This window comes from Pseudorca crassidens, chromosome 21 (genome assembly GCF_039906515.1).
Source record: "Pseudorca crassidens isolate mPseCra1 chromosome 21, mPseCra1.hap1, whole genome shotgun sequence".
Taxonomy (NCBI): domain Eukaryota; kingdom Metazoa; phylum Chordata; class Mammalia; order Artiodactyla; family Delphinidae; genus Pseudorca; species Pseudorca crassidens.
Genome location: NC_090316.1, coordinates 8,048,313 through 8,068,306, shown reverse-complemented (window position 1 = coordinate 8,068,306; position 19,994 = coordinate 8,048,313). Strand labels below are relative to the sequence as shown.

The 19,994-nt window shown below is 45.9% G+C and overlaps 1 protein-coding gene across 12 annotated transcripts in view; it reads left to right on the top strand.

The window, feature by feature from the left end:
* Positions 1 to 16,629, top strand: part of TACC1 (transforming acidic coiled-coil containing protein 1) — a 111,741-nt gene extending 95,112 nt beyond the window's left edge. For all 12 annotated transcript variants that reach the window (XM_067721706.1, XM_067721705.1, XM_067721699.1 and 9 more), the window contains 7 exons: positions 3,266 to 3,391; positions 5,909 to 5,985; positions 7,355 to 7,398; positions 8,617 to 8,777; positions 9,539 to 9,645; positions 10,538 to 10,658; positions 11,733 to 16,629. In XM_067721706.1, coding sequence (XP_067577807.1) covers positions 3,266 to 3,391; positions 5,909 to 5,985; positions 7,355 to 7,398; positions 8,617 to 8,777; positions 9,539 to 9,645; positions 10,538 to 10,658; positions 11,733 to 11,801 — 705 coding nt within the window. In that variant the 3' untranslated portion in view covers positions 11,802 to 16,629. The remainder of the gene's footprint in view (positions 1 to 3,265; positions 3,392 to 5,908; positions 5,986 to 7,354; positions 7,399 to 8,616; positions 8,778 to 9,538; positions 9,646 to 10,537; positions 10,659 to 11,732) is intronic.
* The last annotated feature ends 3,365 nt before the right edge of the window (positions 16,630 to 19,994 follow it).

Sequence of the window (19,994 nt, the reverse complement as noted above, 5' to 3'; positions counted from 1 at the left end):
GCATTGCATAAAGAACTTGCAATATTCAAAACACTGACTAAGGAGTCTGTTTAGGGCTTCCTTGGTGGCGCAGTGGTTGAGAGTCCGCCTGCCGATGCAGGGGACACGGGTTCGTGTCCCGGTCTGGGAAGATCCCGCATGCCGCGGAGCGGCTGGGCCCGTGAGCCATGGCTGCTGAGCCTGCGTGTCTGGAGCCTGTGCTCTGCAGCAGGAGGGGCCACAACAGTGAGGGGCCCGCGAACCGCAAAAAAAAAGGAAGTCTGTTTAGTCTAGCCTGTGCCTCTGTATGCCTCTGGGTGTTGCTCTGAAGGGCATTCCTGTTGCAGTCTCTGCCCAGCACCAGGGGGCGGCCAGGGCCAAGTAACTAAGATCGGAGGGTGGTCATCTCTCTTTTCAGCTGCTGGTCTACAGCATCTTTCACTTAGGAGTCAATCTGCTATTTTTTCAAAGAAATCTTAAACTTCTTAAAAGTTGAGCTCACTTGGCTTTTCCAGTGTGTCTCCGTTAGAAGTGGCAGGGGGGACGCTGCTCTAGCAGGTTCAAGGACAAATGGGATGAGCCTGACAGATTAGGGATCCTGAGTTCTCTCATCGCAAGGACGTGAGCCGAGAATTACTTTGTGGCATCTGCGCTCACTGTGAACTTACAGCCAAGACTCCCCTGGGTCCCACTGTCTGTAGACAGGTCTTTGTGGGTCCTCAAGGGTGAAAGCTTTGTGGGACAGGGAGAAAGACCAGGGGATGTGAAGCAGGACCCTTTTGGAAGGATGTGATTGATCTATTGGTTTAGCATCTTTATTAAACACGTACTAGATTGCCCAGCCCAGGAAGAGATGGTCAGGCCAGTTTTTGGTGATGGTAGATTCTGTAGGCTTTCTGTGCTGTTTGATAAACAGTATAAAGGACTGCGGAATGTAAAAAGCTAAATAAATCCTAGAGGACTGGAAAAGGCAGCTAAAATAGGCCACGGCTATAAATTCCTCGTAAGAGCTGTTGCATTTTGAGTCATGGGGCTTGTGGCGTCCGGCCAGGCAGAGGGAGTGGCCGGGAGAGCTGCCGGCTGCAGAGCCACTCATCCAGGTGTATTTGTCCCCATCTAAGGCCTGATCTTCCAGCTCGGAACGCTGCCGCTTCCAGGCACCTCATTTGTTAGAGCGAAGTCGTTAAACAAGTGGGCGGACTGAATTCATTTATCCCCTCGAGGATGAGTGAGATGCAGACCTCCAGAACAGACAATATTTCCCTTACTAAGAAAACTTGGGTTATTTCCCAAACTCTTGCTAACGTGAGGGTCACGGAAGGCACAGGGGACCAGCTTCCCAGAGTTGCCTTGTCTTAGGGATTCTGATTTAGAATAATAAAAACAAAAGACTGATTTAAAATGTAATAATTTAGAATCGGAAATGTGACGAGATGAACCAAATGTGTGGGCTGGACCTAGTAGGCAGGTTACACGGGAGGCGGGGTGGTTGGGAGGAGTCTTGATGGGCACTGTGGCACGGAAGGTCGGGGAATGAGTCACATGTCCAGTGTGTCAGCGACCGACAGCAGACGATCACGATCTCATCCTTTCTGGGTCGGGAGTCCTGGGGCAGCTTCAGTGAGTGCCTCTGACTCGGGGTCTCTCCCCAGCCGCTCTCAGGGTACTGACCAGGGCTGGGGTCACCTCCAGGCTCAATTTGGGTGGATCTGCTTCCAAGCTGTCTCACTTGGCCATTGGCAGAGACGGCCGTTCCTTGCCACGTGGCCTCTCCACAGAGCTTCTCACAGCCGGAGCCTCTTTGTCAACGAGTGACACTGCATGACTTTACCACTTTTTGTGCTTTAGACGAGGGTCACTGGGTCCAGCCTAACTCAAGGGGAGGAGGCTACCCAAAAGGACTCGTACAGGGGGTGGGGTCATTGGGGGCCATGTTAGGGCTGCTGACCCCTAGTAGCTTCTGGCTCTGGTGATGGAGCTCCCCCAGGATAGAAGGTGTTTCTGGGGGGGCCTCGGGCTTCTGTCAGCATGGTGGGCTGGCCTCCCCCAGATGGTGCTGGAAGGGGCACTGCCGGCTCGTGGCTTTTGCGTTTTCCCTTTTCTGTGGCCTCAGCCAGGGGTTTGTCTGTTGGACCCTTGCCTGAGGGCAATGAAGATCGAGGTGAAATTTATGTGCGTGTTCTTGAGCATTTTCTAGAGAGAGAGTGAGTCCATAATGACCCTGCAAAGTTTAAAAACCACTGGTCTACATTGACCTTGGACTTCCTGTTCAAGCTCGATTCAAACAAGATACCAGAGCCCGATTGATTGCAGTCAGTAACTAATCAGTTATGCTGACATTGAAGATTATTAAGAGTATTCCCTAATCCTAACCCTAAGTCTAATAATTTTTTTAAAAAAAGATTCCCAGGTCACCTTGGCGGGCATTTTGGGTGTTATTAGATCAGCTTTTCCCCCCATTTATACAGAAAGTTAACATAGGTGGGAGGAAATAACCCCCAAAAATGCTTTTTAGGAAAAAAAATGGTACAAAGCCCACGTTCTTGTGAAAAACAAAATCGTAACTGAATGTGCCTCCCGGGAACCCAGGTTTACGGCAAAAATCAATCTGGCACCTCAGAAGGTGACATGTTGACGGAAGGGAACTGAAAACTCAGTGTCGGGAAGACCCAGGACATGGAAATGCAGCCCAGACCCTGGCGTCTGTGCACGTGACAACATCGCTGGGTCTCCACGTGCCAGCCCTCAGGGCCACTGAAATTCCCTGTGATCCTGAATCATCCCGGGGTGGGGTCAGAGTTCACATATATTTGCCATTTCTACCTGCTTCGGCCTGAAAGTCATTTTAGAAACATTTCCATCCAAAGCATCTATATGTAAAAAGGTTGACACTTTTCTGGGAATTTATTTACATGGAACACATCATCCCCAGAGATCCCCAGGTTCACGAGACATTAACCACAGATGGTTTTCTCTTTTACGCACATGACTCTCTGGTGACTGACCTCTGTAATTACACTGTCTCCTTTTTGGATGAGAAGAAAACTTCTCTAGGCCGTCCGTTAAAACAGAAGCTGAGACCTCCCTGATATGCATTAGAACGGGTTTTCCTTCAGATCGTGCTGTAACTAGGTGCTTTCTTTTTAAGCCTCCCCTGCTGTTTTTTCCCCTTGAAACGTGTTTTTTAAAGGGTGTGATCGGTTTCTTCAGGAGGAAGTTATCAGAGGATATTTGGGGTTAAGCAGCTGAAGAGCGGACGTCTTACCTGTGCCCTCTCCCCCAACAGGCACTGCTGGAGTCCCTGGGGGAGAAGGGCCCTGTGTCCGTGGCCTGTGGAGGGGAGAGCCCGCTGGACGGCATCTGCCTCAGTGAATCAGACAAGACCGCCGTGCTCACCCTGATACGAGAAGAGGTAAAGGCTTCCTCGCTGCGTCCACTTCTGGCTCCGTTTCTTTGTAAAGCCCGTGTGCCAGTGGGTAGCTTCCATCTCTGCTGGCTTGAGTTCTTTCTCCCCGGCTGGAAGTCCCTGTTTCCTCCACCTGTAGCTCGTATCAAGGGCTCCCTGTAAAACGCCTCGCTGGAGCTGGATTCCTGGCCTCCTGGTATCCAGAGGGCAAAGCTGACGCTTGGAAATATCTTGAGAACTTTTGTGCACTTCTTTATCTTTTAGCCCTGAAGTTTTACGTATCGCATTTTGCCAACTTTACCCACGTATGTAACTAAATCAGCACCTTCATTTCACAGAGGATATATGCTCCTGCCTAAAAGTTTCTTAAATTCTAGACTTGCAGGAATGTAACATTGTTTCCTACCTTCATCCATTCTTTTTTTTCTTGTTTTTTTTCCTTTCAGAGTTATTTTATTCAGAAACAAGCAATTATAAATATACGTGTCTTTTCTTCCCTCTTTTAGACAAATGGTAGAATACTGCATATACCATTCTGTACCTTGCTTTTCTCACTTAAAAATACATCATGGTGATCATTCCGTATTAGTATTAATGCATGCCTACTTCTTTGTCTTTTTATAAATTTATTTATTTATTATTATTATTTTTTATTTATTTATTTTATCGATTTTTTTTTTTGGCTGCATTGGGTCTTCGTTGCTGCGCGCGGGCTTTCTCTAGTTGCAGCGAGCGGGGGCTACTCTTCGTTGCGGTGCGCGGGCTTCTCATTGCAGTGGCTTCTCTTGTTGCAGAGTATGGGCTGTAGGCGCACGGGCTTCAGTAGTTGCCGCACGCAGGCTCAGTCGTTGTGGCGCACGGGCTTAGTTGCTCCACAGCATGTGGGATCTTCCCAGACCAGGGTTCGAACCCGTGTCCCCTGCATTGGCAGGCAGATTCTTAACCACTGCACCACCAGGGAAGCCCGCATGCCTACTTCTTTTTCACATCTGTATAGTGTCCCACAGCCAAATTGGGTCATCAGGGACTTAAGTTCTTGCCATTTCATCCTCAGTGTACTGGCCTGTCCCCTTCAATGTCATAGGTCAGCTCCCCTCATGGTCCTAAGATGGCTGCTGCAGCTCCGTGCTTCACACTGCAGACATCAATGCCTAGCATTAGAAAACGTCTAATTCTCGCCATTCACCTCTCTTTAGGAGCAAAGTCCTCTTTTTTAGGACTTTCCCAAAAGTCCCCAGCAGACTTCCTCTCACATCTTAATGCCTATAATCCCTTCATCCATTCTTTAATTAAAGAACTCAACTCTCGAATCCCTGTATTGTGTTTATTGAACATCTTCTGTTCAAAATAGATCTCTGCTAGGCCTTTCCTGGGTGATCTGGAAAATATGAAAGATACTGTTAGCTACCATTAGTTACCTCCCTCCTCTGTTGTGTTTCTCTGCTGTAGTTTATGTGTTTGGTTTGTGTGTTTCTTGATGATTCCACCTTTTTTTTAAGAAGGTACTTCCCTCCGTGTAGTGACTTATATAATTTTTATAATATAATGAGAGTGGTTAATTACCTCTGACCTAGGTCTTTCGAACTGTTAAAACATAGCAATAAGTTAGTAATTAGGGGTGTCAGCTAGTCCTGTTGTCAAAACAGGTGCTGTGGTAAGGAGGCCCCTACAAAATCCTGTAAATGAGAAAAATGACTTTTTCTTTCTCCTGAGAGTTAAAACTCTGAGAGGACCACCAGATGCATCGAAGATGTGCCTGATCCCCTGAAGCAGACAGGTTGGCTTCTAGTTCTTGAGATCCTGATAGATGGCACCAAAATAAAGATTGTACCAACTAGAAAGAAGCACAGAGAAGTGTAATCACAGGAGAACGATAGGTGCCCATCTGAGCTCTGTGCAGGGCAAATGGCATTTGAGGCCATGAATTTAGTGTTTCTCTCCGGTTAGCACGAGCCTCCCAAACGCAGCAATATGGGTTCTGGTCCGGCGAGTAAGATCTTGCCAATGGTGAGATGGATGCCTCTGCCCGGAGGAACGTCGGGGCCCTATTCTGACCCAATCTGAAATCTCTGCAAAATGAGACTGTCCGGCCAGGCCAACGTCCCCCGCTCTGATTTGGTGGCAGTCTCATTTCTCAGCCTAGTTAAATTGGTGCTGTGGCGTCGCCCTTGGTTAAGATGAGTCTCTGCCAGACAGATGGCTCAGCTGTTGGCGTCCTGACCCAGCGGGGTTCTGGGCCGATAGCCAGACCCCGGACCGAGCTGGAGATGGTAATAACCACTTGCAGCTTTCCTGGGAGAGGTTCTGGTCACCTTCGTCCCGGTGACCACGTTCCAGCATCCTCTGCAGCCGAGAGCACCTCCCCAGTGTCGTGAGCATTAGACACAGATGGTGAGGGTTTTTTATTCCTATTGTAGATTGACTGCCTTCAGATGGACCTGGTTGTGTGTTGTTTTCAGGCTCTAGTCTTAAATTCAAGACATTGAGTAGGTGAAACCAAGCTTTATCTCCACTATAATCTAGATAATCACTAAAGAGATGGAAGCAAACGAATGGAAGAAAAAATACGAAGAAACCCGACAAGAAGTCTTGGAGATGAGGTTAGACTGGAGGTTTGGGGGAGGGGTGGGTACCTTTATGCATTTTTAGATTTAATACAAAGGAAGTGATGACAGTATTTGCTTACACAGAACCAGCTGTTGAGAACTCCAGGGCTTTGCTCTTTGCACCTTGATTTGTGACTGATGGTGTCATTTCCTGAGGATTGCCGACCAGTTATTGTATTCAAATGCTGTAGCTCATTTTGGGTTGTTCAGAACATTGCAAATAAGCAGAACCCACATAATTCTTGTCTTTTGAAAAGACCAATTTGTGCAAAAATATCCATTTGATATTTGATATAATAACAGAAATACAGAGATTTATTGACCTACTCAATTATGGAAAAACTATAATTTCTAAAACGAATTATACGTGGTAGCTTCAGATTTCACAACCGCGGAATAGATTATAAAAAGCATGTTAACAGGAAACAAAACTGACTTTATGCTGAAATCTTTTTATTTTTGCTGCTCACTCCCTAGAGTTAGGAGCTGTGAAATAACCAAAGATGGCATCAAAGACTGGGGAGCATAACTAATTTATAAACTGTGCAGTCGGCACTTGAATGACTAAGAAACATTTTAAATATGTCCACTCTAATTTGTGGCTCTTGTATTATTTGGTTTTTTGAGCATTTACCGGGTGTAAGTCCCTGTGCTGGCATGGTGGGGAGGACGGCACGGCCCCTGACCTTGGGGAGCTTACAGCAGCCATCGTAAGAACTTGGATGCCGGGTCAGCGTGATGGGCGCCACCCGTGAGGGGCAGGGGAGTGGTCACTTCTCACGATGGGGGATGAGGTCACAGGGAGGGGCACCCGTCACGGGGCAGGATCAGGAAAGCACTGCACTTCCCTAAAAGAAGGGTTAACATGACATGGCAATCTTTAAACCTCTTTGGATAACTAAAATACTTCTGGAATTAGGACAATCAAATAAAACCCGGATCTGAATCAGAGGGGACCCACTACCTGTAAGAGTGGTTTAGGGCCAGGGGAAGCCTGAACTCAGGTCAGGTGTCTCAGGAAGAGCCCCAAGAATGTCATTAACTTATTTTGTAAAAGATTCCCTTCTCTAAGCAGAATTCACGTACTGCCTTGGGGTCATTCACGCAAGTGCAAAGAAAAGGTGGAGGCAGTTGTTTCTGTAAATAGAACAAAAACCTGGTTAAACAAAATCTCAAGAAAAACCTTTCTGAACATTAACAAATCTTAGTTTAAGCGTCAAAAAAGGAGAGCCCCAAAGCAGGTAACTGGGTTATGTAAGTTTGTCAGTACATGTTAACGTGTTTAATTGTTTGGGGCAGCGTTTCTCCAACTTCCATTGTTAATGAAATTCTCTTCTGATAAGAGTTTGTTTGTTTGTTTAAGGAAAATTGTGGCTGAGTATGAGAAGACCATTGCCCAAATGATCGGTAAGGAAGTTTTTTTCTAGGGTACGAGCCATGGGATCCAAAGGTGATCTTCAAATCAGAATATAAGCGTCAGTTTGTCCATCCCGGAGATACAAGCGATTCTTGTTATTTGCAGTAGTTGATGAAGTTGCCCAAACACTGAATTAGCCGATACTGAATCATTGAGCCTCAGGAAAGCTTGCCTTATGGGTGTTTCTGTCTGAAGACACCTTATTTAAGGTATACTGTTCACGCATTAACATTGAGCTCACGGCCAGTTCATGCCAGTTCATGCCAGGACAGAGCTCATCTCACACGTGTTTTCCCCCTAAGACACCTCCAGCCCTGTGGCTCTTAGGACACGAGACAGCCCTGAGGTCTAGGCTTGGGGCCCACTTCAAAATCCCCAACAGGAAGCACAAAAATGCCAAAAACGTGGCCCTAAGTAGACTGAAAAGGACACTTGTTTGCAGCATGAAACGAGGCAGAGCGTCACCTTGTCCGGCTTCAGCCGAGAACGTGCCCGGCAGGTGACTCCAGTTCTCTGCCGTTCCACGCGTGTCCCCGAACGGCCGGGGGCGCACCACACATACTGATCTGGGGGCTACACGTAGAAATAGCGAGCAGGGAACCTGCAGATAACGGGAATCACTGTCATTAGGTTCCTTTTAGAGGACAGCAGACACTCGAGTTCCAGCACCAGGGTGGGCGGCCTCACCTCGTCCTTCGTACCCCCGGGGGGACGTCCCTGCTCTATGCGGCGGCCCCACTCCGCTGCAGGTGGTGCTTTCCCTGCGCCAGACCCATCGATGCCTTTAGAAAAGGACAGCGCTTCACCCTCCTGCACTGCATTTAGAATCTCTTGTAGCCTCTGTTGTAAGCACCGACTCCCTAAGTCAGTCAGGTCTTCCTGCATTCACTTAGGCGGCGAGATGGTATTTTCTGCCGTCCGCGTCACCTGACGCCTGGGTAGACGCACGGCTCACGCCCTCAGCTCCTCTGGGTCTCCACTCCCATCTCTCCTCTGGCAGAGACTGCTCACCCCTCTTTCCCGGCTGTGTTTCCCCCGCCCCGACCTGTCACCATGTCTCCCCCGCCAGAAAGTCAGTCCTTGAGGGTGGAACCTTTGTTACCTTACCTGCTGGGTTCCCCGACCCAGCGTACTGCCTGGTGGCTCGGGAGGGCGGCTGTGCGCTGTGTGTTGAGAGAACGTGCGTTGCTTCTGATCATGACTCACAGAAGATGAACAGAGGACGAGTATGACCTCTCAGAAGAGCTTCCAGCAGCTGACCATGGAGAAGGAGCAGGCCCTGGCCGACCTAAACTCGGTGGAAAGGTCCCTCTCCGACCTGTTCAGGAGATACGAGAACCTGAAAGGCGTCCTGGAAGGGTTCAAGAAGGTAGCCCGTCCTTTGCCTTCTGCCTCCCTGGTGGTGTGTCTTCTTGATAATGGGTCTTCAAACGCACCTGCCAGAGGTGCAGGTGGCCTAGAAACAGGGAATCGGGGCCCCTGGGTGGCGTGTCTTGGTCATTCCTCCCCTGGGTCAGGTCAGGAAGCCTTGGACACCACCAGAGTGTGGCACGGAGTGTAAGAACCGTGGGACCCTCCGACTTAGGAGAATTCTAGAAATGTTCTTTTTGATTATTCACCAATTTAATGTTAGTAAAAGTAAAAGGGAGTCAAGCCATAGCACTGAAAAATACAGGCTGCATATTCTGGAAGAAAGTAGGTGTAAAGTTTCAAATTTAGTGTAAGTGGGCCTATTGATTTGATCTGGTTGTACACCGTCACTAAGACACATTTATAGCAGTGAACACTTTTTTTTTCCTCATATTAACCATAAAAATGACTGTCCGGTTTGTCTAAAATGGGGATCAGATTGCCCTTCAGTTTTGAATATCTGCCCTTCCTAAAGCAGGTGTGTCAGTGTAACTTACTGTATGACTTGAAAGTTAATACATGAAGTTATCTACAGTTTCTTCAGTGAGAATTATTTGTGCCTGTTTCAAACTACCATGGAGTCTTATTTGGAGGCATCTGAATGTATTAGGTTTTTTCATTTTTTTTTTTTTAATGAAAACCCTGATATGTGGCATGTTACTAGTAGAAGGAAAACAAAATGACTTGTTTCTTTCATTTTAAATTGTCACTTGGGAACAGAATGAAGAAGCCTTGAAAAAATGTGCTCAGGATTACTTAGCCAGAGTTAAACAAGAGGAGCAGCGGTACCAGGCCCTGAAAGTCCACGCGGAGGAAAAACTGGACAAGTAAGAGCTTGTGCATGAGAATTTCACCTTTTGTGATGTTGTGGGAAGATTGACAGACGAGAAAAAAAAAATCACTACTTTGCAGTTCCAGGTTGCACTTGTGTGTACCTGGGTGTCTTATTTAGTTTTTTGAATAGGTGGACTCTTCACAAGGTTCAGACATTAAAAAGAATAAAAAAATACAGTCTCTCCCTCCCACTCTCTCCCCCTCCCGATGGGTTCCCACCTCTTTCCTCACCCCAGGAAATCATTCTTTTATCCTTCCAGACATCCTTTTCCCCCTCCTTTCCCCCCACCCCAGCTGTGTTGAGCTATAATTGACATAAGACATTGTGTAAGTTTAAGGCGCACGACACTGATTAGATACATTTACATGCGTATCACCATAGAGTTAGCTAATGTGCCCTCATGCCACATAATTACCATTTTTTAAATGTGAGAATCTCCTTTTTTAATGGAGATTTTTAATTAATAAAGTTGCTTGTAGGTCTGTGTTTCATAGATGCCAGTGGTTAGTATCCTGACTCATTGGCTGTGTTAATCCACAGAGGTCCTACCTGTTGTTGTACTGGGTTAAAAAACATCTAAGATTGTTGTAGAAACTGTCATGTGATTCTGTTTTCTGGTGGCATGTGAATGTTGAAGGGTCCCGTGTGCCTTTAAGGTCGATTCTGCCATTGGTTTGCATCATGGAAATCTCCTTAGCAGTTGTGTGTAAATTGAATTTTTATAAATTAAAATTGAATTATATAGCTCACCAATTCCTCTTTTTCCTCGATGGTGGAGTCAGTTCTCCTAGTTCTGTGTCACAGGTGTCAGCGGTTAGCATCCCGATCGTGAGCCGCGACTGATGACCAACCATGTGCTTTTTGTCCCTTCGTTCCATAAACAGAGCCAATGAGGAGATTGCTCAGGTTCGAACAAAAGCAAAGGCTGAGAGCGCCGCTCTCCACGCGGGGCTCCGGAAAGAGCAGATGAAGGTGGAGTCCCTGGAAAGGGCCCTTCAGCAGAAGGTAAGAGGGGCCCCACCGAGACCTTTGTTTTTCCTCCTCGGCTGCAGCTCCCATGTCGTCTGGATGAAAGGGGCTTATCTCTGCGCAGACGCTTCAATCCAGCTCCTTTGGGAAGTGACTCAGGTGGCAACAGATACTCCCAGGTGTATTAGTGGGACCTGGCCACGGGCAGGGTACAGAGAGGAGGTTGCATTAACTGAAGCTCAGAGGACCAAACGCTGAGGCTCCGAAGCTACCTATTTTCTCTTTCCGTTTTGTTTTTTTCTGTAATATAATATGTGAAGCCATCTTCCCCCTTCATCGCAATTGTCCCCTCCAGGGGGACATTGGGCAACGTCTGGGGGTATATTTGGTTGTCACGACTGGGAGATGTTACAGGCATCTAGTGGGTAGAGGCCAGAGGTGCTGCTAAACACCCTATGGTGCACAGGATGCGCCCCACACCAAGACTGGCCCTGCCCAGATGTGGTCGAGAAACTCTGCTACAGAAGTAAAAATCAGTGGTGATGACGATCCCCGCTCTTTTGCTAATTAGTGACTCTTCGACTTCATTTTCTGTGCCTCTAGTGTTTTTCTTACTGTGTCTCCAATCGTGTTGTCAGGCCTGTGGCATCCATTCAGCCAGGGCAGGGGTTTTTATCATGGAGTCTGATAACCCCTAAGACAGTGGCCCCTGAGATACTTAGACTCTGGAATCCCAGGTCCCTGGGGATGCTCATGGATCAAGTGAGGCCCAGATACTTTTTTCTTTCTTTTTTTTTTTTTTTACAAATACCCCCAAGTAATTCCTATGATAGCAAGGAAGTTTGACAAACAAACTTCAAGGACAGACTTCAGAGGGCCAGTAATTACCCTTACCCCCTACTCAATATAAGCATAACTTTGTGAACACAAGACCATTTCTCAGGGGAGAAGGTATAGAGCTTTCCTTTCTTTAAAGGGTTTCTGGTGTAGAAAAGTTAAGAACCACTGAGTTGGGTTGCCTAGGGAGGAGTATAGCCAGTCTGGGGACTATTTCACTGTGATCCGTTATCTCGGGACACAGACTGCATCATCACATCATTTATCTTTCAGAACCAAGAAATTGAAGAACTGACGAAAATCTGTGACGAGCTGATTGCAAAGCTGGGAAAGACGGACTGAGTTTCCCCTGTTAGCTCAGCAGATCTGCATTTGGCTGCTTCTCTCGTGACCACGATTATCTTGCCTTATCCAGGAATAATTGCCCCTTTGCAGAGAAAAAAAAAAACCACGGAACTTTACAAAAGCACATACCTACCGCTGCCTGTCCTGCTTTGCTGCCGACGCACCCACCCGGGAGGCGCCGCTGGAGGATTTACTGCGCAGCCCCTGAACGAGTGGCCTGACCGACCCGTCGGGCTCAGTGAGTCGGGCTCAGTGAGACAGGCTGCCCAGTCTGGGCGGGATTCTCTATCTTTGGTTTGTTTTAAAGTCATCTTTACTTTCCCCAGGTGCGTTCAGTGTATGATTTTATGGCTACTATTTGGGACCATATCCTGTCCACCACCTGTCTGGTTTTTTAAAAAATTTATTTCATCGTTTACATTTAATTTTCAATGTTAGTGGTTTTATTTGAGGAGATGATTTGGCCTATTGTTACTTCCAGTTGAGTACCCATTTATACACACGTGCTCTCTCTCACACACACGCACGCATGCACGCACGCACGCACATTTATATATGCTGCTGGGTTTTGTTTTGGTTTTTGTCCCTGAAGCATAATCAAATAAGAACTTCTCTACAGAAGGGCATATTTCCATAAATGTAAAACCCTATTTTGAAACAGAGTCCTTTCTCAGAATGCCAACTTCAGAATTTGGGGGGTTGGGGAGGTGAAGCCCCCAGACTCCATGTCTGGCGTGACTCATAACCTCAGACTCAGGTGTCACATAAGGGAGACTGTTGGCTGTAGTGTCCTGTTGCCCCGTATTTCGATGCTCCTCAGCCTGGATGCAGGCGGCCCCTCTGGAGTTAGTCCTCAGGCCCAGGGCATCTACTTTGTGGGATCCCTCACAGCTGGGGTTCGGCAAGTCTGTCCTAGCGCCATCAGTCTCCTCCGCTTCCATTTGTTGCTCCAAGATGACATTTGCTCTCTATTATCTATTTGGAATATGCAAAGGAAGTCTGCTTGTCAAAGGTTTAGATGATCTTATTTAATTAACCCCATTAGCAATCGTAAGGTGAAGCAAAAGTTGGATTTTTCCAAGTGTGATGCATTGTTCTTCAGACTCTTTTTCCCCAAAGGCAAAAAAAAAAAAAAACCTTGCAAACTTAAAGATAGTAGAATTTTCAACCAAATGGGCAGGAAAAATCGTGCAAGCACTCCAAAACTCAGTGCGTTTTGAATATTTTTAAACCAAGGCCATTCGAAGACTGGAGGAGGGGAGTGCGGGGAGCAGATCCCACTCACAAAACCAAATTCCTCAGGCCGTTCCTGGGCTCCATTCAGAGTGGCGGGGCCCTTAACCCCCAACTGGAAATTTCCCGTGTGAGCCCCTCCCACTTGATAGGCGAAACCAAATCCACACAGGTGTTTTAAAGCACTCTCTTGTCTTAATCTGAACACCCTGAGCGTCTTCACGGTGATAACGCATTATCTCCAGTACACGTAAGTTTTCGTACTTTTCTTGTAAAACTACTGCATGACCCAACTTCAGCAATGAATTGTGCCTCGTGGAGACCCGCTCTAGCTCTTTCGAGATGACTTTTTCTTTAGCCGTGTACTGTTCACACGGTTGCAATCTTTAGCTCCAGGGAGGTCAGTAATGTCTTTTAAAGGCAGAAGTCCTGTTTAACCAATATGCATTTCTCACAATTGGTGCTTAGGCTGTATTTTAAAGCCTACCGTCTTAACATTTTGTACAAAAAAAACCAACAACAACAGAAATGATCTGTGTTTGGAGAAGTGATGTGACAATCATTTGGGCCCTGAAAGCAGTCACGGGTTTGACGTGAGTGCCCTGCTACAGCCCTGTCCCTGGAGGAGCACGTGTCTCCAGGCAGTGTGATTGCGGCCTCTTCCAATCCTCCATGACTAGAGAAACTCATTTTGCGTTTTGCAGAAAGAAACGTTGCTAAACCTTTTTGCTGCTGTGTTTTGGTGACATATCCATGTTTACCTGTTTCGTATTGCTCTGTTTGACGCATGAAAGGCTTAGTATAGGGGTCTCTGTTATAAACCTACAGTCCTCTCTTTTAGGCTTCTTGTGTATAAAAAGGGAAAGTAGCTGTGTGTTGAAACAGAGGTGACGACAGTCTTTCCCAAGCACACTGGTGAGAAGAGACCCCTTAAAACTAGACCCTAGGGAGTAAAGTTGCTGCACAAGGCAAACGAAAAGGTCCTTATTCAGTAATACTTGCTACTGGCCTCTCAGCTATGACCATTACAGGGAAATGGTCTTCCTTCTAATTGAACAGATGGATTTTCTCCAACAAGAAGAAACATGGAGCTTGTCCAGCTGGCAGATCAAGAGAATATACTGGGCAGAAAGAAGTATGTTTGTTTATTTTTTAAAAAACATAAGGGGGAGAAAGAAACTTGTAGTAATCTGGAGAGTAAGAATGTGGCCTAGAATTTTGCTTCAAAACATGGGCGGGGCCAAGTTACTCGTAAGCTAGACAGTAATACTCCCCGTGACAAACATGAAGGGAAAATGAGAGGAAGCCACTGGCCTGGACGGTGGTTTGGGAACACGAGTGGTCTTGTTGAGGCTCTGGATCCAGAGCCATATCCTGAGTTTTTCATTTTGCCAAAGTATAAATGGATAGTCTTTACCTAAAAGTGTTTTAATTGGAGGATCTATTGGAAGACAGACTGCACAGTTTGTCACTTGGTTGGCTAGTCATTTACAGTCAGACCTCCCCAAATTTACTTTATTTGGAGACACTCCTGGAAGCCAGCGACCTGCCCAGACCTTCTGCGAAACCATCCTGGAAACACCGAGAAGCCCAGTTTGCTTGCGTGGCTTCTAGCATCTTCAGACCTAGTCCAAATTAGGAAGTGTAGAAGCATGTGATGGTGAAAAACTCTGAGGACCTGGCAGCCTTCCAAGCTGATATGGAGTCCAAGGGAAGATTTACCTTTCGTTTTGGAGGATGGCTCAAGTTGAATCTTCTTTCCAGCCAGTTACCTTTTTTTTACCTGTCCCACACTTTCTGCAACTCTCACACAAATACTTAGATACTTTAGTACCGGGCCTTGGATTCTTACTGACTGATCATAATCCAGCAGAGTAAACTGCCCCAAATGTCCCTGGGCTGACTCAGTGCAGCCAGAGTGAAGCATTTTACTGAATGTTACTTCATGAAAGCATGTTACTTTCATTTTACTGAAAGGTAACAGAGGACTTGATGGCTCTAAAGCTCAAAATGGACTTGTGATGAGCAGGCAGTGGTGAGTCTGCGTGCACTAAATGGAAATGACTCAGCACGTCCTTTTTTAGTGGAGTAAAATCCCTAAAGCTCCCTTTTGTTTTCCTTTTGGTTTTTTGCTGCAGTTGGTAGCCATCTCATGAATTGCCCACGACCGGTGTCTCTCTTTGTAGTTTTGTGACCATGCAGGCTTGCTCTCGGACTTGGGTGGTTTCTTACTTTATCCTCTTGTTGGGAAGAGAGAAACTAGGTGTTTGAAGGATTAAATGATTCAAGCAAAGTGTTTTAGGGTAAAGATGTATATATTCTGAAGAATTTAAAAGATAGATTATTATTTGCTTATTAAAGAACAAATAACAGTCTGGGAATCCCAGAATGTCAAGCCAAAAGTCTATAGGGTCATCTTCTTCAAAGATTTTCATAAAGAATTATTTTAAGGAGACTTCTGTCTAAAAAGGTTTGACTGGCCTCCAGATTCCAGTGATTTGAAGAAAGCATCTTATCACTCAAACCTTGAGTCTCCCATGTAGTAAAGGCAAAGGAATGGTCATGATAGATTCTTCTGTCTAAGGATCTCCTCTGGAAGATTGTATGAACAACAATTTCCAGCAAAGACCCACCCCCTAGTGCCCAGAGCTAGCATTCTGGAGACTAAAGATTGCACTTTCCATAGTTTTTTCGTCCAAATGCAATCCCATTTCTGTGCCTCTTAGCATGCAGTTAGATTTGGACAAGCAAGATTCCTAAGGAATGACTTTATTAACTATAATATGGTTACAGCTACTGCATATATATATACACATATATATACACACTCTCGTTATAGTTGTACTATGGAGATGTCGCGTGCAATGCTGGCCTGTGACGGTCCGTCTAGCGCCCTGACTCTGCCGGCGGAGACCAGGCCTGGTGCTGAGGTGTGGTCTGAACCTTCCCTGTATCCATTCATCACTTTAGAACCTTGAAGATGCCACTTTCTGTCCCTCTGCCTTTTAGCGGCATCTGAAATCTGCTCCACAGAGAATCTCCCAGTCACGTTGTTAACTGATGCTCTGTGAATAATTTTCAAGGGGACACATAAAAGTACGAGCTCCAAAACCAGCCCCCGACCCAGTGCAGGAAGGTCTGCAGATTTCACACGCTCAGCCTCAGGCTTGGTCCTTCCCACCCAGCGAGCCAGGATCCAGGCATTTCTTTGAAACCTCAGAGGTAGCAGCAACCTTTTCAGTGTCGCTTTTAGCAAGTGTGCGTTTGCCAATAGATACCCCTGTGTACTAACGTGCCAACAAGTAAATGTTAATTAATTGCACATCTGCTTCCACTGTGTCCCCACGGGTGCCACAAAGTGTGTGAGGAGCCTCGTCCAGAGGAATCTAACGCTGCATTGACTACTGCTATCAGGATTGTGTTGTGTGGAATAAATCATCTACATAAATTTTATATGCACAAGTAATTTCCCTTTTATATGTCAGGTAAATATTTGTAAAAGTTATACTCACACAAATGAAATTATTATAATGATTACTAATATATTTTTTCCATGTTTCATTGCCTGAATAAAAACTGTTTATCACTGTTAGATGTGGCTGTGTGGAGACATTTTTTTTCCTGGTTATAAGTCACAATCCCCAATTGTGAAAATTCATGACAGCCTCACTTTCATGGGCTCCATATTTCAGTCTAAAAATACAAAAGATGACATTTTCGCTACATTCATTTTGTGGGATTTTATGCATTTGGTTAGGTGTGTAATTGAAAACAAAACAAACTTCGGAATTCAGACCTTGCCACATAAATTTCCATGCCTTTGCATCTGTGCAAACAAAGTATTTAATTGGGTGCATCTTGGTTTTGCTTAACAGACTGCCTGTCTGCCTTGGCATATTTCAAGTCGTAAGAACCTCAGTCACCCCAAACTTTCCGACTCTTGAAGGACACATGATCAGCCAGAACTGTGTAAACATCGCAGCGCGGCCACAAAACATAGTTGACGTTTTATGTTTCTTCTAGGTTAATACCAGGAAAAATTTTTTCAGTACTAACCAGGCCAACTCTCCACTTAAGGGATAGGAGACTGGTCAGGAAATGTCATGCGTTTTATTACAGGAAAAGATAAATTAAGAGGCCAGTTAAGGCTCTATTTACAACTTAGGTGAGGATCCATTAAGGAAAATAAGAGCACTGTTAACTTTCTTACTGTTTCCTACATCGTAAGACATGGCAGCCTCTAAAGTTCTTAAAAAGAGTGTTTCCCGGGGCTTCCCTGGTGGCGCAGTGGTTGAGAGTCCGCCTGCCGTTGCGGGGGACACGGGTTCGTGCCCCGGTCCGGGAAGATCCCACATGATGCGGAGCAGCTGGGCCCGTGAGCCATGGCCACTGAGCCTGCACGTCCGGAGCCTGTGCTCCGCAGCGGGAGAGGCCACAGCGGTGAGAGGCACGCATACCGCAAAAAAAAAAAAAAAAGTGTTTCCCACTAGTGAGCCCACTGAACTGCCTGGAGGGAATCCTGCAAAATGACCAAAGGAGGCGGCACAGCATTTAATAAATTAATAAATACATAATAAATGTAAATTAAGAGAAAATACAGCAGGAAATAGAGTGCATTGCACAAATGAAGGATAAGTATTGCTTCATGAAGTTTGTTTTGGATATAAGTGAATGTGAGCTAGGTGATGAAGAAAAATTAATTTCTTGCTGTGGCTAGTGGTCAAAGCAAGAAAAACTTGGTCTAGTCAACAGAAGTCACTTTGCAATGGAAGACACTGGGGCCCAGAGAGAGCAGTGGTGTGGCCAAGATCACAGAGCTCGAATATTAGTAACATTGTTGCCCTCACTCAAAATGGGCAACAGAATTAATTGCCTTTTAGTAGTCCTTTTGGAACTCTTCAAATCCAAGTTCTCCCAGGTTTGGATAGTATATTTATATCACTTTCTAAGTCTGTAGGCATTTAAGGACCAAAACCAAAGACCTTTTTTCTACATTGATTCATTCATTCATTTACCAAATACTGCATTTGCAGAGTTAAAGTGAACATACAAAAGTTTCTGAGGCTAGTTATATAAAGAGAAATGTTTTGAAGTTTCACTGAAACTTCATTTCAATATAAACAATATGCTAATTAAAACTATGCATGTGAACCCAGGTCTCTTTGATCTCAAATCCCACTCTTCTTAAGGCCAGTATGTGCTGGGCATACATTGGAAAATCGTCCTCAACAGGGCCAAGGATGAACAACTTTTTATTCACTAAATGAATTTTCATGCTCTTTTCTCATCTCAAGTGGGAATATTTAAGTGGATGTCAGAGAAGCCATTGCATAATCATGTCACCAAAGTTTAACAGTGTTAGGAACAGGAAACCTAGTCAAAGATGCATAATTTGTTACTGTACTGGAAAGGCACAGGAAGGGAAATCAAAGCTCCAGTTCTCATTTTTTCCATCCTTGTTTGCGGAACAAGCTTTGGCATGAAGGCTGAGATGCGGTTTCTAGTCCCAGCTTTTGTCAACTGCCTTGGACAGGCCTTTAACACCCTCATTTGGACTGAGGATGCTAGAAGGCCCTTTCCTGTGATTTAAGATTTCACAAGTCTGCCTAAAGTGCTAACTATAAGGCAACAGTCCCCGAGTTTTTCTTTCAAAATCATTCTGAAAACGCCTGTTGTGAGATGTTCTGACAGTAGTGGACTTGCCACAAGATGGTGGGTCCACAGGACTTTTTGCTGTGTCCACTGTGGCTACAGCATTTAGAAAAGTGAACGCCAGCCCACGTTACCCAGGAAGGGAAGAGGCCTGGGCCCAAGCCCTACACCCACATCCAAGTCCATGCTCTCATTTTCTCTGACGACTGCAGCTCTCTGGACCTCAGTCTTGTCCTCAGGATGGAGAAGCTGGGTTTATCCTGAGGCCTCTCCCAAGAAGTGAGAGTGTCATGTTCCTGGGCCCTTTCCAGATACTTGGACAGCAATACCGTAGACATGAATATCGCTTCCACAAGACTTAAGGCAAGCTGTTAAAAGAGATAGCTTGTGTGCAAGGGAGAAGAGGGTCGGGGGGAATGCCAGCTCCTGGAGTAGAAGGGGAAGTTGCTTCTAAAAGGGAGGGTTTGGGGGCTTCCCTAGTGGCACAGTGGTTAAGAATTGACCGCCAATGCAGGGGACACGGGTTAGATCCCTGGTCCGGGAAGATCCCACATGCTGTAGAGCAACTACGCCCGTGTGCCACAACTACTGAGCCTGCGCTCTAGAGCCCGTGTGCCGCAACTACTGAAGCCCGTGTGCCTAGAGCCCATGCTCCATAACAAGAGAAGCCACGGCAGTGAGAAGCCTGTGCGCTGCAACGAAGACCCAACGCAGCCAAAAATAAATAATAAGTAAAATAATTCAAAAATAAATAAGTAAATTTTAAAAAAAATAAAGGAGGGTTTGTCTCATGATCACTGATCATTTCTATTGATAGAAATCGTCAGACTTCTTTAATCAGCTTCAGGTGTCTCCATAGTGGCTGTCAGGAATAGGGACGACTTCTGTAAGGGGAAAGAAACGCAATGAGAATTTTCTGCAAGAAAGCACCAGAACAGATAAGGTTAAAATTTATAGTTGAGTTTCTTGTCTTGCGGCAACTAGGTATACTCGTGGGTGTAACAGAGATAAAGTTAATCTTTTATTCCTGTGAGCCTGGTTTTTGTCTCTGGGACTCGGGCCCCCAGGACCTTTGTTCTTTAGCTTCCAAAGCCTGTCTTGCCCAAGGCCGTTCCCTGGTCCTTTTCCAAAATGGCTGTGCTCTTGTCCTCCTGTCTCAATTACAGCTGCTGTACCCACCACTCAACGTTTCCCCACTAATGTGCCCGCAGACCCTGTAGCTCAGTTGCACGCCCCATGAAGCTGGCCACCCGGCATTGCCTGCGTGCCTGAGAATAAGCTGACAAAACATGTCGAAGTCTTAAG